At 43.2% G+C, this 18738-nt stretch overlaps 1 protein-coding gene across 2 annotated transcripts in view; it reads left to right on the top strand.

Moving 5' to 3' along the window:
* Positions 1–18738, top strand: part of IPPK (inositol-pentakisphosphate 2-kinase) — a 53266-nt gene that overhangs the window by 23436 nt on the left and 11092 nt on the right. Inside the window, exons 7-11 of one of the 2 annotated variants that reach the window (XM_081524355.1) lie at positions 655–713; positions 1187–1259; positions 4854–5000; positions 7022–7110; positions 7850–7952. In XM_081524355.1, the coding sequence (XP_081380481.1) occupies positions 655–713; positions 1187–1259; positions 4854–5000; positions 7022–7110; positions 7850–7952 (471 nt within the window). Of the gene's footprint in view, positions 1–654; positions 714–1186; positions 1260–4853; positions 5134–6959; positions 7111–7849; positions 7953–18738 lie in introns of both variants that reach the window. The other variant, XM_081524346.1, reaches the window with a different exon arrangement.

The following is an 18738-nucleotide window of genomic DNA, read 5'->3' as shown; positions in this document are numbered from 1 at the left end:
TAATAAATATTTGTGATTTTGACTCTGTCTGTTAGTGGCTGCATATTATTTACTGATTCTTTCATTCAACATGTGGCTTGCTGTGTCCTAGTCCATAAGAGCAGATGTGCTTTGATTTATTTAGTTGTTTCTAGGTCTTGCTGTGTTTCACAGGTTGTTTCACATGTCTCAGTGAACATCCTTGACCCAGTGATTCCTCATAGATTTGCCAAATCAGGGAGCATCCATCTTTAAATTTTGATGGAAACCAGCAAGTTGCCTTTCAAAGGTTGTGCCAATTTGTCTTCTCACCAACAACATGAAATTGCTAGTTGGGTGCAACCTACCTTTCCTGGATATTTTATTGTAAAGCTTTGTTCATCTGATTACCAAAATTTAGTGATGGCATTTTACAAAGGTGCTTGCTGCCATTTCTCTGCTCATGTGGAGGGGCTGGCAGTGACGTGAGGCTCTCAGAGGAGGGCTGAGGTTTCTTGGAGTCAGAGTCAAGCTCCCTGCACCAGCTAGTGATATGCCCCTGGAGGTGGTGTCATCTGCTGGACCCTTCATCTGCCTTGGTTATCTCACAGTCACTTGAGCTCTTTTGTGTGTTAGAATTAGCCCAGTGTGCTTCTCCAATCCAATCATTGACACCCTGTGGTGATTTCTTAACAGGTAGCAAGTGGGAAGTGGAAGCAGATAAGTAAATACTGTCCTCTCGATCTCTACTCAGGGTAAGAGAATACTTCTCCTTTGTCCGTAGTGCTGCCTTTCTTGGTGGTGGTGGTGGGGTATGTAGCATTCTCTGTAGTGGGGGGTGGAGGGTGCATTCTGCGAGGTAGGGGCTACTTGCCTGCAGAAAGCAGGGCCCTGGGCAGGGCTCAGGGCTCTTGCCTGGGGTCAGCATTGCCTCAGTAGTTTCCTGCAGGTTACCTGTGGCTGGGGAGGTCGCACAGAGTCGGACACGACTGAAGCAACTTAGCAGCAGCAGCAGCACAGGAGTTGTTGCCAGAAGAAGCGGCAGAGAGAAGGGTGGGGATCAGGGGCAGTGACGGGGGTGTCTCTCTGAAGAGGGCTGGGGAGAATACAGCTCCTTAATCTGCAAAGCTTGGAGACCTCAAGTGGCAATTCTTGGGCATGTCCCCTGAGCCACAGGCAGGTAAATGCAAAGTCTGCTCTAATTGTCAATAATACTTTCTCTTTTTAGAAATAAACAGAGAATGTACTTTGCTTTGAAAAGCTTGTTACAAGAGGCACAGAACAACTTAAAGATCTTTAAGGTAAAAGTTGCTTCTATTTTATGGCTTTTGGGTGGGTCCAGAGGGCAGGAGAAGAAGGGGACGACAGAGGATGAGATGGTTGGATGGCATCACCGACTCAGTGGACATGGGTTTGAGTGGACTCTGGGAGTTGGTGATGGACACAGGGAGGCCTGGCGTGCTGTGGTTCATGGGGTCGCAAAGAGTTGGACACGACTGAGCGACTGAACTGAACTGAACTGAATGGGTGTCTGAACTGAGCTGGATGAAGCCCTGGTGCTGTGGTCCCTTACAGGGCTCTGTGACCTTGCAGACAAGGGCATCTGCACTGGGGCTGCCTCAGTATGATCCTTTGGGTCCTTTTTCCAAGCCTTATTGTATGCGTGTGTGTCATCCTGGGACTCCTGGGGTGTGTAATGGTAACTCCTTGCTGACTGGGTGGCCTCGGACAGACCCTGACTCTGGTTCTTGGATAAAGATGGCCCTGACTGCGTCTCAGGTGTCCTCTGTGGTTGAGATGGGAGTAGGACCTGGGGTGGGGCAACCTAAAGGGTGGCCACACCTGTGCCTTTCCTCCCAGTTAACTTAGGGAACTTACAATTAGGGGATCTCCTCGTCAGTTAGTGAGTTCTCAAAGTCCTGCAGCTCCAATTGTCCTGCATCCTGATTGTGTAGGGGAAGGGTTCTGCATGCAGCATACTCACCATCTGGCACTGGCACCTTCTGCTTCCTCATGACCACCTGCTTCTGGCACCCTGACTGGACTTACTCAGGCCCTGTGGTCCCTGACCTGCTGCTGGCAAGAGTCAGGCACACATGGGGGAGAGGCTGAGGGGCAGAGGAGTGGGGAAAGGGGGTGCAGGAAGAGGGGGCAGGGCTGGCCCAGATCTGGGGAAGGGTCTGTGTTGGAAATATGTCGCCTGGGGTCCCCCTTGTCATCTCCTTTTCTGCTTACCACTGACTGCCTCCAGTCCTGGTTATGTTCTTATTAAGTGTGACATGTAAGCAAGAGCTCGTGACAGGCTCCAGGTTCACAGGCGGTGGATCTGTGTGGCGTAGCAGGGCTGCTGGCTCTGGACAGCCTGGTGCCCTCTGCATCCTGCTCCGTGTGGATAGTGCTGCTCTGCACACTGGATGCCCCTCAGAAGTGAGCTTGGGGAATGTAGGAGTGAAGCCTATTCTTGACTCACTTCTCCCCATATGGTTCAGAAATCTGGTCAGATTGAATCAGCTTTACCTTGTCTCCTTCCATCTTTCTAAATCAAGAAAAAGAGGACATATTTTAAAATCAGTTTTTGTTTTTAACTCTTGTAAAGACCTTAGGAATTTTTTATTTAAATGCCAAAGATAAGTTCCCTCTCTTCTGGGGATTTATTTGGAACCTATAGTAAGGCTGCCATTTTGTCTCAAGTCGACCCTTTCCTGACTGCCCTCACTTAGGCTGGCCTGTCAGGCCAACACAAGCTGAGTGGTGAGTCTGACTTGGCCCCTGGATCAGTTGATCTGGGACCTGGGACTGAGAACCCTGGCTATCTGCTGCTTCTATTGAACTCAGCTGGGGTGAAAATCCAGAGATTGAGACAATAGTTTCTGAAGAGATAGATTAAAAGAAGTGACATGGAATGGCATTTTAAAATAACACCAGGAGCAATGCAGTACATTTTTCAAGTGCTGGCAAGGTCTCCCTTGTGAAGTTCCAGGTGTGGAGAGGTCTCCTGGGTCATGATCTGTGCTGCCACTGTGTTCTCTGCTGTTGGAACCTTCTCTTTCTCTGTCTGAATGTTGTTCACAGAGTCCAAGCCTGTGGCTCTGTCCACCCTAATACTGGACACTTGTGAGATGTGGTGGGGGCCATGTGGGACTGTCATAGAGACTGGGATGATAGCTCTCTGCAAATGTCACATGAGGTCCTTGAGCAACCATATTTGTATATGTAAAATGCCTGTCTGCCTGGACTCCAGACACTGGGGAGAGGAGGCCTTCTACTGTCCAGGGGTCACTCAGCTGCTCATGGGCCTGGAGGAGAGAGCTTCATGGTGGGCCAAGGCTGCCCCTGCAGTGGACGGCAAGCTGAGTCCTGGCCCTACCTCCTGGCCACAGCCCATGTTGAGTGGTTTTGGCTCCATACTTCATCTTGGCCTGCTTTCTTCCCAGGAGCTCCTGCTTTTCCTTTGCCGCCCCCCACCCCCCACTCCCCACCCCATCCTTTGCCGCCCCCCCCCACTCCCCACCCCATAAGGTGCATCTCAAGGGGCAGCATCTCTTGTTGGTTTCCCTGGTCCTTTGGCCAGCAGTGGCCTCAGTTGTGTTCCCATTTCCCTGGGCACCCACATCTGTGCCCTCTGACAGTGCTGACAGGGTACTCCTAGAGAGGCATCATGCTGCTGAATCCCCACCCATGCTTCTCAGTGCATTGAACTGACCCCCATCTGCCACCTTGGGGCAGAGCTGGGATCATCCTCATGGTATCATCTACTGCTGCATAACAGCCACTTGTCATCTCAGTTTCTGTGGCCAGAAGGAGCAGTATAGCTGGTTCTGGCTCAGGGTCCCTCTCAAGGCTGCATCTCATCTGAAGGCTCAGCTGGGGCAGCCAGAGGCTGTGCTGCTTGGAGGGTGCCTCCACAGCCATTGGCAGGAGGCCCCACAGCTCTATGGCAGCTCAGTGTGGCTGCTATGACCTGAGAAGAGAATCATCAGGACAGAATCCACAGCATCTTTTTATAACTTAATCTTGCGAGGGGTATGCTGTGGGCTTCACTTGTATTCTGTCAGTCACACAGACTCTCCATGGTATGGAGAGAACTACGGGGTGTGAGTATCAAGGGATGAAGGCCATCGGGCACCTACTGGAGGCTGCTGACCACACTGTCTCACAGACTAGAAAATGTTTCTCCCCTAGGATTGGCTGCTGATTAGGGCTGTAGGGATTCCCTTAGAGACTTTTCTCCTAGACAGTGCAGACCCCTGTAAAAAGTCATGGGGTTGCACCTACTGAGCATCTCTTTCTATAGCCCTGGGGTCATTGGTGCCATGAGGAGTTTCTTGTTTTAAAAGGCAGGATTGGCCTCCAAAATGAAGACTTCTGTATTAGTGATGCTGATGGCCTTAAATACCCTGGCTGGAGCCTGACTTAGTCTTTCACAGAGGACAGAAGGCCTCTGGGATGCTGGCTGCCAATGTACACCCACACTGGTTGAGCAATTTGTCTGCTCAGGGCCAGACTGAAACTGTGTGTCCCTCATTAGCACAGTGTTGCTTGGCCTCTTCAGTAACAGGCTAGGGTCTTTTCTGTAACAGGCTAGGATCTTTGGGAGTTTGTGCTTTGGGCTGAGTTTGTTTGAGGTAGCCACATACTGTGTGTTCCTGTCTGAGGGTTAGTATCTCAGGTCTGAGGCCTTTCTGGTCTTGGTTTTTGAGAACTTTTCTTCTTTTTCATGTGCCAGTGGGATTTTCCACTTGGTCAGTTAATGTGGTACATGAGGGTGGGCAGAGACCCTAATTTGGGGCATGTGTAAAATGTCAAGTACCTTTGCCTGTCTAGTAGGTAGGGACAGAGGTGTTTTTCTATCAACCTGTTGGAGTTGACGTTTCCCTGTCTCTCCCTTTCTGAAGAATGGTGAGCTGATTTATGGCTGCAGAGATGCCCGCAGCCCCATGGCTGATTGGAGTGAGCTCGCGCACCACCTGAAGCCATTCTTCTTCCCATCCAATGGCCTGGCCAGTGGACCCCATTGCACAAGGGCTGTGATCCGGGAGCTGGTGCGTGTCATCACACGGGTGCTACTGAGTGGCTCGGACAAGGGCCGGGCGGGTGCCCTCAGGTCGGGGCCTGGGCTGCGGGGCCCACCCGTCTGTGAAGCCAGCCCTTTCAGCAGGAGCCTGCACTGCCAAGGTAGGCCTGGTGGGCGGGCTGGGCGCAGGGGAAGCAGAGCCTGTGGCATGGCCTGCGAGGGTCCTTCCTGGCCTCACGGAGCTTCTGTGGGAGCAGCCTTGGTCCCATCAGGGGTCCCCAGAGCTGGGCCTCCCTATCATCTCAGCCCCAGGTGGGGATATTACCTTTCTCATCTCTTACGTGGGTTTATAAATTGCAGCATACATTTGGGCTATAGGATTTTCCCTAAATATCGCCTGACATGTCTGCACATCCTCTGTGGTTTCTCTACATTGTTCTATCTCATTGCAACCCTGGAGATAGGTTTTCCTTGGTCTTTCTCTCAGGTGGAGAGGACTGAGGTCTGGAATATTGGACTCCCACAGTGCAAGGCCCTTTAGGGCGGGTGGGTGGCCTCAGTGGGTGGCAGTTTGCAGATAGGTTGTGAACACAGATGTATGAGACCTGTGACTCTGGGTGTCTCCTACTCAAGGCCCCATTCCTCACAGACTTGCCATAGGCTGGCTTTGACTTAGTGGGCATCCGGACTTCAAGGTGACTTTGTGACTGATTTGGGTTTTGCCATGAATGTTCATGGACTCCTCATTTGCCACCTTTGTCATCTGCTGATGGGCTCGCCAACACGCTCAAGTATGTAGCATGCGGCACCATAACCAGGATCTTATTTTGAGGGGCTGACTAGGAGGATTCAGATTATTCAGTTTTTGTGCTGACAATTCCTGTAGTCTCTTGGAGCCTCTGAGGATGCCATGGGGGTGTGACACAGGGAGACAGCAGCTTTGCTCCTGCATGGATTTGAGGTGCAGTTGTTTTGCCATGCAGCTACCTGGGCACAAGTCACCCTTCTTTTGTCCCCAATGCTGTTGTTCTTGGCACAGATGAATTTTGTGGGTATTTTTCTTGTTGCAAAAGTGATGCCTAGTCATTTCAGACAATTGTTGTAAACTCATGCACACGTTTGGGTACTTAACTGCTTTTAAGTAGACGGAACTTGTTTGGAAGGACACACAGGTGGACACTGGTCACTGAGACCCCTGTGGACTTTTCTTCCAGACCTTCCCTGCATACGTACACAGACACAAGTCTGACCCATGGGATGTACAATGTATTCTACAAGCTATTTTTTTTAACTTATTTTTTGACCATAAAGTAGATACTCTACTGTATGAATAACCTGTAATTGTAACAAATCCCTTCTAGCTGGACCTGTGCATTTTCACTCTGTCTTGCATGACTGAGCATGTTTTGCCAGAAGTGGGAGGTCAGAGGTCAGAATGTCAGAACTGGACATGGCCACAGCTGCTCCCTGTGGTTCGGACCCATACTCAATGATGTTTGTGCATTTATCGGACATGGCTGTTTCCTCTAAGGGTGTGATACATGAGCTAGGACTCGGTCTCCCCAGCCCTTGAGGCCCCTGAGAACACTTGAGTGTGGAATGGACCTTGTTTCTGCACTGTCGCTGCCCTGATGGCTCCCTGCTCGGTGTGGCCACACCTCTCCACACAGGCAGTGGCCCTGGGCTCCGCAGATGCCGTCTTGCAGATGTGAGAATGTTACCGTGGTCATTTTGCATTTTGTGCCTAGTCTTCTGTAGACTGAGGGTTATCTCTCTAAGACCGGGCTGGTGTGATGGAGGTTGACGGATGTTGAGAGGAGGGGGACGCACACAGTAAGCTGTGGGACCTGCCTTCCTTTTGTGCCTAACCCAGAACGTGCGCTCGTCCCAGCCCCAGCAGCTCCGTGAGGCAGGGTGCGGCCTGTGCCCGCCACCTCCTTCAGTCCTTGACAGTAAACTTCTCGTTTTCCCCTGATGTTCTTGGTAGGAAAAAACACCCCGGAGCGCTCAGGGTTACCGAAGGGCTGTCTTCTGTACAAAACCCTCCAGGTGCAGATGTTGGACCTGCTGGACATCGAAGGCCTCTACCCTCTGTACCGGCGGGTTGAGCGTTACCTGGAGGAGTTTCCTGAGGAGAGGTGAGGCCTAGACTCGGTGCTCCCCTGCCCTTTCTGGGCCTGTGTGGGGCCCCAAGCAGCCCTGAGGGCAAGATGGGGATGAGGGTAGCAGGTTGACCCAGTGGGAGGACTGCATAGGCCTCCCAGGAGGATGACTCACCTCAGCTACACCCTCTCTGCCCCCAGATGCAGGGCCAGCCCAGAGATTCAGTGCTATGTGAAGGAGGACCAAGGTCCTGTCAGATCAGAGATCACTTTCCCATTTCTAGAAAGGAGAGAATGTCCTGACAATCCTGTGTTAGGCAGTTCTATGTCCTGAGTTGGAGCTGAGCCTGCAGGGGGCAGTGCGGCTCCACAGCCAGTGAGCCGCTTTCACCAGCCCCAGCTGGGCTTCGGCCTGCAGGCGCTTCCTTGTCCATTTCCTGACCGTCTTGAGGGGGGTTGCAAGGATCTACACCTGTGGCATGTGGTGGGGGCTGCGGCTGTTGCCTAGCTTGGCTTCCTCCCTGTCACCCCTTCACTAGAATCTCCGACCTCGACACCATTTGTCATAAACAAGAGACGTTCAGGCTCTCTTGATTTCTGGTCTTGCAAGCTGTGTTTAAAACTTTTCACGGTTCATAACAGAGTTTAGCATTAGGAAGAGATGAATCCACTAATGTTCTTTAAAAACAGATGTATGATTCTTAAACTGCAAACAGTTTAGCAGATGATTTCCAGGCAGCTTTGCTAGCCTGTTTTTTTGTGCTTTGTTCTTCAGAAAAACATTGCAAATAGATGGGCCTTATGATGAAGCATTTTACCAGAGGCTGCTCGATCTTTCCACTGAGGATGATGGTACAGTGGCTTTCGCACTGACAAAGGTGGGTAGACTCTTCCAGAAACATACCGTGTGCTCCTTAGGCTCTTAACACTAACTCAGAATTTTCGTAAGAAGTGTTTCCCAGTACCTACTCCTGATGGTTAAAGCAGAAAAATTATGGATTAAAAAAAAAGGGGGCTAATGAAAAGGAACAGATTTGAGTTAGTTGCAGTGAGGTGGATGAACCTACAGCCTGTTATACAGAGTGAAGTAAGTCAGAAAGAGAAAAACAAATATTGTATATTAATGTAATATATGAAATCTAGAAAAATGGTACTGATGAACCTATTTGGAGGAAAAGAATGAAGACGCAAATATAGAGAACAGACTTGAGGACAGAGCGGGGGGTGGGGGTGGGTGGAGAAGGTAGGACAAATTGAGAAGGTAGCAGGAAGGGTAGAGAGAGGGTAGGGTCCAGGGTGGCTTGGAGCTGGTTTATGTATATACGCTACCATGTGTAAAATAGATAGCTAGTGGGAAGCTACTTTATAATACAGGGAGCTCAGCCTGGCGCTCTATGACAGCTTAGAGGAGTGGGATGTGAGGAGGGCAGGGAGGCTCCCCAGGGAGGGAAGATACATAATTATGACTGATTCGCATTGTTGTACAGCAGAAACCAATGCGACACTGTAAAGCAATTTTTCTCCAATCAAAAAATTAAAAAAAAAAAGTGGCTAAAGTTTCCCCCAGATAGACTGGGCCAGGTGATGATATGTTACTTTAGCTTCCAGGGAGGAGCTCCCTTTATTCAGTTGGCTCCAGGCCACCCTGAGACCAGCCCTCTCTCCACCCTCCCTTTGCTGGGGTCTAGGACCTGAGGCCACTGCTCTGTGCTTCCTTCTTAGCAGCCATAGAGCAGACCCCTGCTGACCATCTCTCCTGTAGCCCTCAGGGGGGATTCTGGGCCCAGACCCCTGCCTGTGGTTGTATGTGGCTGGCTTCCTTCCTTCCCCTACTTCAGGCCAAGCGGCACCCTGGGAGGATCTCTTAGGGAAGAGGCCTGATCCTATTCTTTCTGATTCTATGATATCAGGGCATTCAGGGCCTCCATGAGCTTGGACAGGAAAAAAACTTACATGTTTGTTTTCATAACCTCTGACTGAGTTTAGTGTGTCCTTCCATTAAGAATGTGGCAGCAACCACTGTAGGGTCAACAGGACCCCCAACTTTGCCATTAAGAGAAATCTGACCTTTTGATTTCACACTGTAGTTGCTATAGATATCTCATGATATCTTTATATTTGTCATTCCTGAGATTTTATTATGTAATACTATGTAATATATTTGTCTTAAAAATATTTTGATATTTGACATGGTTACCCTCTTTTTTTTTTGTTTTCTGCATTTAAAAATGTTTTTCTGAGAAGGATCTATGGGCTTCACTAGGCTGTCAGAGGTTTTGCTAGATGCTGAAATGGTTAAGGAACACTGTTCTAGTGGGAGTGAAGTGATGAAAAGACAGGAAAAAAACAGAATGACCTCCTCTGCCTCCTCTGAGCGGCTCTCCTGGAGCCCTTGATTAAGCTGTCCTGGTCCTGACAATGTGTCTGTGGTTCTCTCTTGTTAAGAGTCCTCACTCCTGTCTCTGGCCAAGGCTGAGTGTACCCTCCTCTGTGGCCGTTCAATTTTTGAGGAGGTCCCCTCCAAAGCTAAGAGCCCAGAGGGAATTAACTGAGGTGTCTGGGGGTGGAGCTGTCCTCATGGTGGGGAGAAATCCAAAAGGGAGCCTCTATCAGAATAAAGTGATGGACTGCCCTACATTGTCTGCAGATTGGGTACATTGATTTAGGAATAAGTATCAGTATTCCTTTTATCGAGAGAAGAAGCATAGAGGTTTACTTTTTTACACATTTCTGTATTTTTCAAAATTGTAATAAGGATGGATTACTTTTTAACTTTATTGCAATTTCTTACTTCATATGTAAATGGAATCTTATAAGAGGTTCAAGCAATCATTACACAACTCTCAGAATGACTAAACTTAGTACATTGAGACAATGCTGAATGCTGGTGCTGAGAAACTAGATTTGCAGAGCTCAACATGCACATGCTCTATAACCCAGCATCTGTACTCCTGGGGATTTGTTGCAGAGAAGAGAAGACTCAGGCTTGCCCAAAAACCTATACAGAAGTGTTTGCAGCAGCCTTGTTTGTAATTGTTGTAATTGTTGGAAACTGGGCACAACTCAAGTGCCTGTCAGCAGGTGACCTACTACAGGTTACACAAGCTGGAACTGTGAGCAAAGTCTGGATACATACAACAGCCTGAGTGAATCTCCAGAGAAATGTGCTGAGTGACAAAAGCCAATCTCAAAAGATCACACACCATGATTCTGTTTATATGACATTCTTGAAATGACAAAGATGAATGGTTGCTGTGGGATGAGGAGGAGATGGAAGGAAGGGGCTGTGGTTATAAAAGGTCAACAAGTGGAATCTTGTGGTGATGCAACTGCTCTGAATTTTAACTGTGGTGGTAGATGATGCATGAACCTACATGTGTGATGAAATACGTACACATACACAACACACAGCCACAGAAGAGGGTACACTCAGCCCTGGCCAGAGACAGGAGTGAGGACTCTTAACAAGAGAGAACCACAGAAACATTGTCAGGACTGGGACAGCTGTATCAAGGGGTCCAGGGCAGACTGGAATAAAATCATGGAGTGTATTAATGTCACTATCCTGGCTGTGATATTGTACTATATAGTTTTGTCAGATGCCACCATTGAGGGAGACTGGGTAAAGTGTATTCAGAACCCACGATTATCTCAAAACAAATAATTTAATGAAAAGGATTCAAGTAGTGAGTATACTTTATAAAATGTAATTTCTGCCCAGGAAATAGATATCCACTGCTGTCTTTTCAGAACTTTTCAGAACTTCACAGTAACGTATATACAAACACTCACTCACTAACTCATCCTATTTGAGGGGATATTCACATTAATGTGTTACTAGCTTGCCTTTAAACTAACGTGTCTTGACAATCTGGTCAACAATCAATCTGGTCAACAATCTATCAGTGTTGGAATATAAGGGTCTATCTTTTTGTTGTTGTTGTTTTAGGGATTTAGGTTCTGTTACTTGGAATCTGAAGAGGGTGTATGTGAAGCTGAAGCTGGAGAACAGGTTGAGAACATTCCTAGGCCACAGATGATTAAAAAGTTCTTTCACAAATACTGTTTATCTAATTGAGCTTTGTACCTCTGATGAAATGAGAGAGGAGAGAATATTGTATTTATTTCAAAGCTCAGGAAGCTGCAGCTGAGAGTAATTTTTGCTTTCTGACTGTTGTTTAGTATTCCATTGTAGGTGTCAGCAGACTTTTTCTATAAAGAGCCAGACAGTAAATGCTTTAAGCTTTGTAGGCCATCTGGTCTCTGTTGTATCTACTCAGCACTGCCATTACAGCTCAGAAGCAGCCAGAGACAAATATAAATGAGCATGGCTGTGCTCCAGTAAAACTTTATTTACAAAAACAGGTGGTGGGCTGGATTTGGCCCTTGGCGCATAGCTTGCTGACTTCTGTTCACTTTTGTTTGTTAGTTTTAATATTCCATTTCTCACTTTTGTTTGTTAGTTTTAATATTCCACTTTTTTTCCTGTTGGTTTGGAAGTTAGACGTTCTGCTACTACATTTTTCTGGTTACTTGTCCAATTTGACCATGCATATTTAAAGACTAAAATTAATAATTTAACCCCTACTCCCACCTCACCCCCTGCCACACAAACATATAAGGAATTGGGTTACTTTAATTCCATTTATGTGCTCAACTTATATGCAGTTTTTGCCAAGTATTCTATTTGTCTTGTTCTTTTTTTAATTAAAAAAAATGACAACTTACAGTATTATTTTATACAGATATTTGTTTAGATCTGTCACATGTTCCTATATCTTTGCTGAATATTCTGACATCTCCACTCTTTCCTTTTTCTCTAAAAGTTTTATTGTGATATAATTTACATACCATACAATTTACCCACTTAAAGTATTCAATTTAATAGTTTTTACTATGTTCACAGATGTGTAAGCAGTATCATAGTCAGTTTTAGAATTCTGTACCCTTTAGCCAATATCTTCTTATCTCCTCACCCCACTAAGCAGCTACTAATCTACTTTTTATCTCTATAGATTTGCCTATTCTAGATAGTGCATATGAATGGAATCATTTAATAGGTGGTCCTTTATGACTGGCTTCTTGCACTTTAACATAATATTTTCAGAGTTCATGTGTATTGTGGCAGGTATCAATTCTTCATTTCTTTCTGTGACTGAACAGTATTCCATTCTATAGAGCTATTACATTTTGTTTGATGAGCATTCATCAGTTTGATGAGCATTTGGATTGTTTTCACTTTTTGGCTATTATGAATAACATTGCTATAAATATTTGTGTATAAATTTTTGTGTGGGCATATTTTTACTTTTCTTGGGCATATACTTAAGAGTGCAGTTGCTGGGTCAAGTGGTAACTTAGTTTAACTTTTTTAGGAACTGCCAGACTGTTTTCCAAAATGGCTGTATCATTTTACATCCCCACCAGCAGTATACAGGGTTCCAGCTTCTTTATATCTTTGACAACACCTGTTACCTGCCCTTTTGTTTTTAGCCACCCTGATGGTTATGAAATGGTATCTCATTTTGGTTTAGATTTGCATTTCCCTGAAGACTAAGCATTTTTTCTTGTGCTTATTGCCCATTTGTATTTTTCTTTGGAGAAATGTCTATTCAGATCCTTTGCTCACTTTTTAATTGTGTTGTCTTATTGTTGAGTTGTAAGAATTCTGTGCATTGTGGACAGTAGGCCCTTATCAGATATATGATTTGCAAATATATGAAGTTTCTGTCAGAGTCCTTTTCAGTTTTTTGATCATGTTCCTTGTTACAAAATATTTACAGTTTAAAAATTTTATTTGTTTATTTGACATACAATATTATGTTAGTTTCAAGTATACTGCATAGTGAGCTTCCCAGGTAGCTCAGTGGTAAAGAATCCGCCTGCCAATGCAGGAGATGTAGGAGACGCAGGTTTGATCCCTGGGTTGGGAAGATCCCCTGGAGTAGGAAGTGAGAAAGTTTTTAACTTTGATGAGGTCCAGTTTATCTGTTTTTTTTGTTGTTGTTGTTCATGCTTTTGGTGTCATATTTAAGAATTCATTGCTAAATCAAAGATCATGATTATTTTCCCGTTTCTTCAAAGAGTTTTAGCTCTTAAATTTTGTTCTTAGATCTATTTTGAGTTAATTTTATATATGATTTGTGGTAGGGATCCACCTTCATCCTTCGTATGTGGATATTCAGTTATCTCAGCACCATTTGTTGAGAGACTATTTTGTTTTCCCCTAAATGTATGGGTTTATTTCTGGATATTCATTTGTGTGCCATTGATATATATGTGTGTATATATATATGTGTGTGTGTGTGTATATATACATATAATATATATATATGTCTATACTTATGCTTGTACGTCCCTTGATTACTGTTGCTTTTTAGTAAGTTTTGAAATTGCTCTTTCCCAATATTGTTTTGGCTGTTTGGAGCCCCTTATAATTCCATTGTGAATTTTAGAATCAGCTTGCCAAGTTCTACAAAGAAACCAGCTGTGATTGTGATAGGGATTATGGTGAGTCTGCAGTTTGCTTGCATAGTATGTATGGCCATCTTCACAATAGTAAGTCTTCCAGTTTGTTAACATGCGATGCTGTTCCATTTATTCAGATCTTTGTTTTTATTTCAACAATCTTTTCAGAGATACATTTTGTACTTTATTAAGTTTATTCTGGAATGTTTTCTTTTTGATGCTGTTGTAAATGAAATTGTTTAATTTGTTTTTTTATATTGATCTTGTAGCTTACAACCTTGCTGAATTTATTAGGTTTTAAATGAGTTGCTTTTTAGTGAATTCCTTAGGATTTTCTATATATAAGATCATTTAGAGATAGTTTTTCTACTTTCTTTCCAATTTGGTAGCCTTTTACGTCTTTTTCCTGCATAATAGCCCTTGGCTAGAACTGTTAGTTGCAGTGTTAAATGCAAGAACAGACATCCCTGTCTGATTTGTTCCTGGTCTTTGGGATAGTGTTCAGTCTTTTATCATGTATAATGTTAGCTTTGGGCTTTTTGTATATTGATCAGGTTGGAGAAGTTCCCTTAATTTGTTGAGTGATTTTATCATGAAAGGACGTTGTATTTTGTTAAATGTTTTTTTCTGCATCAGTTGATATTTATTATGATATTATCGTGTGGTTTTTGTTTTTTATTCTATAGATATGACATATTTATTTTTGGATATTAAAACCAACCTTGCATTCCTGGGATAAACCCCACTTGGTCATGGCATATAAGTCTTCTTGTGTATTGCTGGATTCAATTTGCTATTATTTTGTTGAGGCTTTTTGTGTCTGTACTCATAAGAGGTATGGATCTGTAATACTGGCCTTGTCGAATGAATTGGGAAGTATTTTTTCAGCCTGTTTTTATCTGGGGGTGGGGGGGGGATTTGAGAAGGATTGATGGTAATTCTTCTTTATTTGATGGAATTCACCAGTGAAGCCATCTGGGTCTGGGCTTTTGTTTGTTGGTAATGTTTTGATACCCAGTTGAGTCTCCTTACTTCTTATAGGCATAATTTTGCTATCTATTTCTTCTTGAGTCAGTTTTGTTATTTCATATCTTTTAAGGAATTTTTTCATTTTATCTAAGTTGTCTAATTTATTGGTATACAGTTTACAGTTTTCCTCTTCTTGAAGTATATCCTTTACAAGTTACATTAGTGAATATCTTTTGGTAAATTATCTCTGTATCTGTTTATCTGGATATACAATATTTATATTTTGTCATAGTTTTAAAAGATAATTTTTTCTGGGTGTAAAGAAAGGGTTGATTGTTTTTCTCTTAACATTTAATCATTTTATGCAACATTATCTGACTGTGGATGTTGCTGCTAAGATGTTTTCTGTTTGTCTAACTGCCCTTTCTCAGGAGGTGATTTTTTTCCTCTATAGTTGCTTTTAAAGTCTGTTTATTTAATTTGACATTTTAGTGCAGTGTGATTCAGTGTGGTGTACTTTTAATTTATTTTGCTTGGTTTGTGTTGTGCTTTCTCTATTTGTGGATATGTCTTTCATTAGTTCTGGGAAATTCTCAGCCATTTTCTCTTCAGATATTCTCTCTTCTCCATTATCCTATTCTTTTCTTCTTAGGCTCTATAATGTCAGACCTCATTTTATAGTTTTCTTTAGTTCTATCTTCCAGTTCACTGATTTTGTCTTCACCTGTGTCTATTCTGTTAATTTATTTGATCACTGAGTTTTCCATTTCAGTAGTTATACTTTTAATTTCTCAGAGTTCTTTTTGGTTGATTTTCACATCTGCTTGGTATTTTTGATAGCTCCTTGTTGCTTGCCCATTTTTAATTGTCCATCTTTTATTTCTTTAAACAATTTATGAATAGATATTTTATATTCTGTATCTTAAAAGATACAATGAAACCTTGGAGGTTAAAAAAAAAATCTTTTGTTATTTTGGCCAGCTCATCCATGCTGCTTGGGTTTTTAAAGTTGTATGATCATGAGCTCATGTTTGTTTGACCTTAATCTATGAGAATCCTGGGGACCTAAATAGGGAATGCTTTTCTCCAGAGAAAATATGGATCCTTGGCTTAAAGGAGAAGTCTCAGGTTTAGATGCTGTACTCTGTGGCTTATTCCTAGAAACCATACCTACACTGACGTTGCCTACAGGGCAGCTCAGCCTTCTCTATTGTTCCTTGCTCAAACCTCTAGTTTCAGCTCTTTTGGGAGTGACAGTGAGAAGAGGGGATTGGGTTGGGGATTTCCCTTACCTTCTGCAAGCCTAGCAGTGCATTAACAGTGTTAATAGGGATACCACTGTTTTGTCGGAGGGGCCTTGGTAGTTCTCCATACCCCTAAAAGTGTTGTTCTCATTAGTATGGTCATATAACTAATTGTAATTTGTTTGAGTGTTATCTTTAATTTGTTACTATTAAAAATAATGTTTACATTTTTGTACTTTAACCCTTGTGCACTTAAGCATATCTGCCAGAGAGATTTTTAGAAGTTACAATGCTAGATTTATTTTTGACTGATCCTGTCATATTGTCCTGCTGAAAAAGACTTTGCCAATTTATGTTCCTTCTTGTAATAGTCGAGGGCCCTGTTTGCCACATGCCCTCAAAAGTAATTGATATTTTTAGTATTTAAAATTTCAATTTTCTAAGCTTTTTATTCATTAACCACTTGTATTGTGGAATACAGCAATATATAAAAGTGTACAGCAAAAGATGTACAGCTCAATTATTTGTCATAAAGAAAGCTCTTGGAGAACTACCAGTTAGGTTTGAATATGGAATACTGGCAGCTAATTAGAATCCCTGTTGGTTTCCTGTAAATTATTTCTCTTGCACTTTTCCCTCAAGTTAACTATTGTATTGGCTTCCATACCTATAGTTTAGTGTATGTTTTTGAACTTTATAATTACAAAATCAAATATATCTCTTTTTTAAAAAAAGTTCTATATGACATGTATGAGATTTACTAATATTATTGCATGCATTTCCATAGTCTCATTGTTTTGTAATGGATATGCTACAGTTCACCCATTATGTGGTTGACAGATATTTGAGTTGCTCCCAGTTTGACTGTTACAAATCAAGGTTTTGAAAAACATTCTTGTACAGATCTCTTAGTGAACATGCACATACATTTCTCTTGGGTATATTCCTAGGAGTGCAATTTCTGGCCCAGAGATGTGAGCATATTTAGCTTTAGCAGATACTGTGAAAGAGTTTATGTTCCCTACAACTGGCTAAGGTAGTTTGACAGGCTAGGGTAGTTCCTGTGGCCCCATACCTTCTCTGCCACTTGTTTGTGGGTCTTTTTAATTTTAGTCATTCTGGTGAGTGGGTAATGGTGGTTTATTGGGTAATGAGATTCAGCACCTTTTCATATGTTTATTGGTCATTTTATTTCCTTTTCCATGAGGCACCTACTTAGGTCTCTTCCTCAGTTTTTTCTTTTTTAGCATTGTCTTTTTCTTATTGGTTTGAAGGAATTCTTTATGGGTTCTGGAAAGAAGTCCATTGTCAGATATAGGTGTTTACAAATATCTTCTTTTTACTCTTTTAATAAAGTTTGTCCCTTTCAGAAGGGAAGGTCATAATTTTAAGATTAATTTATATCTTTTTCTTTCTTTAGTAGTCTTTCTCTGTGTTCTATCTACCTACAGATATTTGAGAAACCTTATTGTTTTGCCTCTCACATTTGGTAGATACCTTTTGCAGTTGATTTTTGGTATGGCATGAGGTAAGGTTTTATTTTCATTGTCCTAGAATCATAGGAATTGTCTTGATCACTATAGAGTCATAATAAATCTTGATACCCAGTAGGGTAAATTCTATACTTTCTTCAAGAATGCCTTCCCTTTAATTAATGCCTTGGCTGTTCTTGACCTTTTGCTTATCTATATAAATCTTAGAATGAACTTGTTCAAAAAATAAACAGTTCTCACAGATATAGAGAACAAATGAATAGTTACCTGTGGGGAGAGAGATGAGGGACAGGCAAGGTAGGGGTGGGGATTAAGAGATACAGACTACTATGTATAAAATAAATAAGCTACAAGGATATATTGTACAACACAGGTTATATAGTCAATAATTAATAATAGCTAAATAATAGCTATAAAAATAGCTATGAATGGGGTGTCAGTTCAGTTTAGTTGCTCAGTTGTGTCTGACTCTTTGCGACCCCATGAACCACAGCACTCCAGGCCACAATAAACTGTGGAAAATTCTGAAGGAGATGGGAATACCAGACCACCTGACCTGCCTCTTGAGAAACCTGTATACAGGTCAGGAAGCAACAGTTAGAACTGGACATGGAACAACAGACTGGTTCCAAATAGGAAAAGGAGTACGTCAAGGCTGTATATTGTCACCCTGCTTATTTAACTTATATACAGAGTACATCATGAGAAACGGTGGGCTGGAGGAAGCACAAGCTGGAATCAAGATTGCCGGGAGAAATATCAATAACCTCAGATATGCAGATGACACCACCCTTTTGGCAGAAAGAGAAGAAGAACTAAAGAGCCTCTTGATGAAAGTGAAAGAGGAGAGTGAGAAAGTTGGCTTAAAGCTCAACATTCAGAAAACTAAGATCATGGCATCCAGTCCCATCACTTCATGGCAAATAGATGGGGAAACAGTGGAAACAGTGGCTGACTTTATTTTGGGGGGGGCTCCAAAATCACTGCAGATGGTGACTGCAGCCATGAAATTAAAAGATGCTTACTCCTTGGAAGGAAAGTTATGACCAACCTAGACAGCATATTAAAAGTCAGAGACATTACTTTGCCAACCAAGGTCCATCTAGTCAAGGCTATGGTTTTACCAGTAGTCATGTATGGATGTGCGAGTTGGACTATAAAGAAAGCTGAGCGCCGAAGAATTGATGCTTTTGAATTGTGGTGTTGGAGAAGACTCTTGAGAGTCCTCTGGACTGCAAGGAGATCCAACCAGTCCATCCTAAAGATCAAGCCTGGGTGTTCATTGGAAGGACTGATGTTGAAGCTGAAACTCCAATGCTTTGGCCACCTGATGCGAAGAGATGACTCACTTGAAAAGACCCTGATACTGGGAAAGACTGAGGGCAGGAGGAGAGGATGAGATGGTTGGATGGCATCACTGACTCAATGGACATGGGTTTGGGTAAACTTTGGGAGTTGGTGATGGACAGGGAGGCCTGGCGTGCTGTGGT

Source organism: Giraffa tippelskirchi, chromosome 1, assembly GCF_054371585.1.
Source record: "Giraffa tippelskirchi isolate mGirTip1 chromosome 1, T2T-mGirTip1v1.2.pri, whole genome shotgun sequence".
NCBI lineage: Eukaryota > Metazoa > Chordata > Mammalia > Artiodactyla > Giraffidae > Giraffa > Giraffa tippelskirchi.
This window is presented reverse-complemented; position numbering and strand designations above follow the sequence as displayed.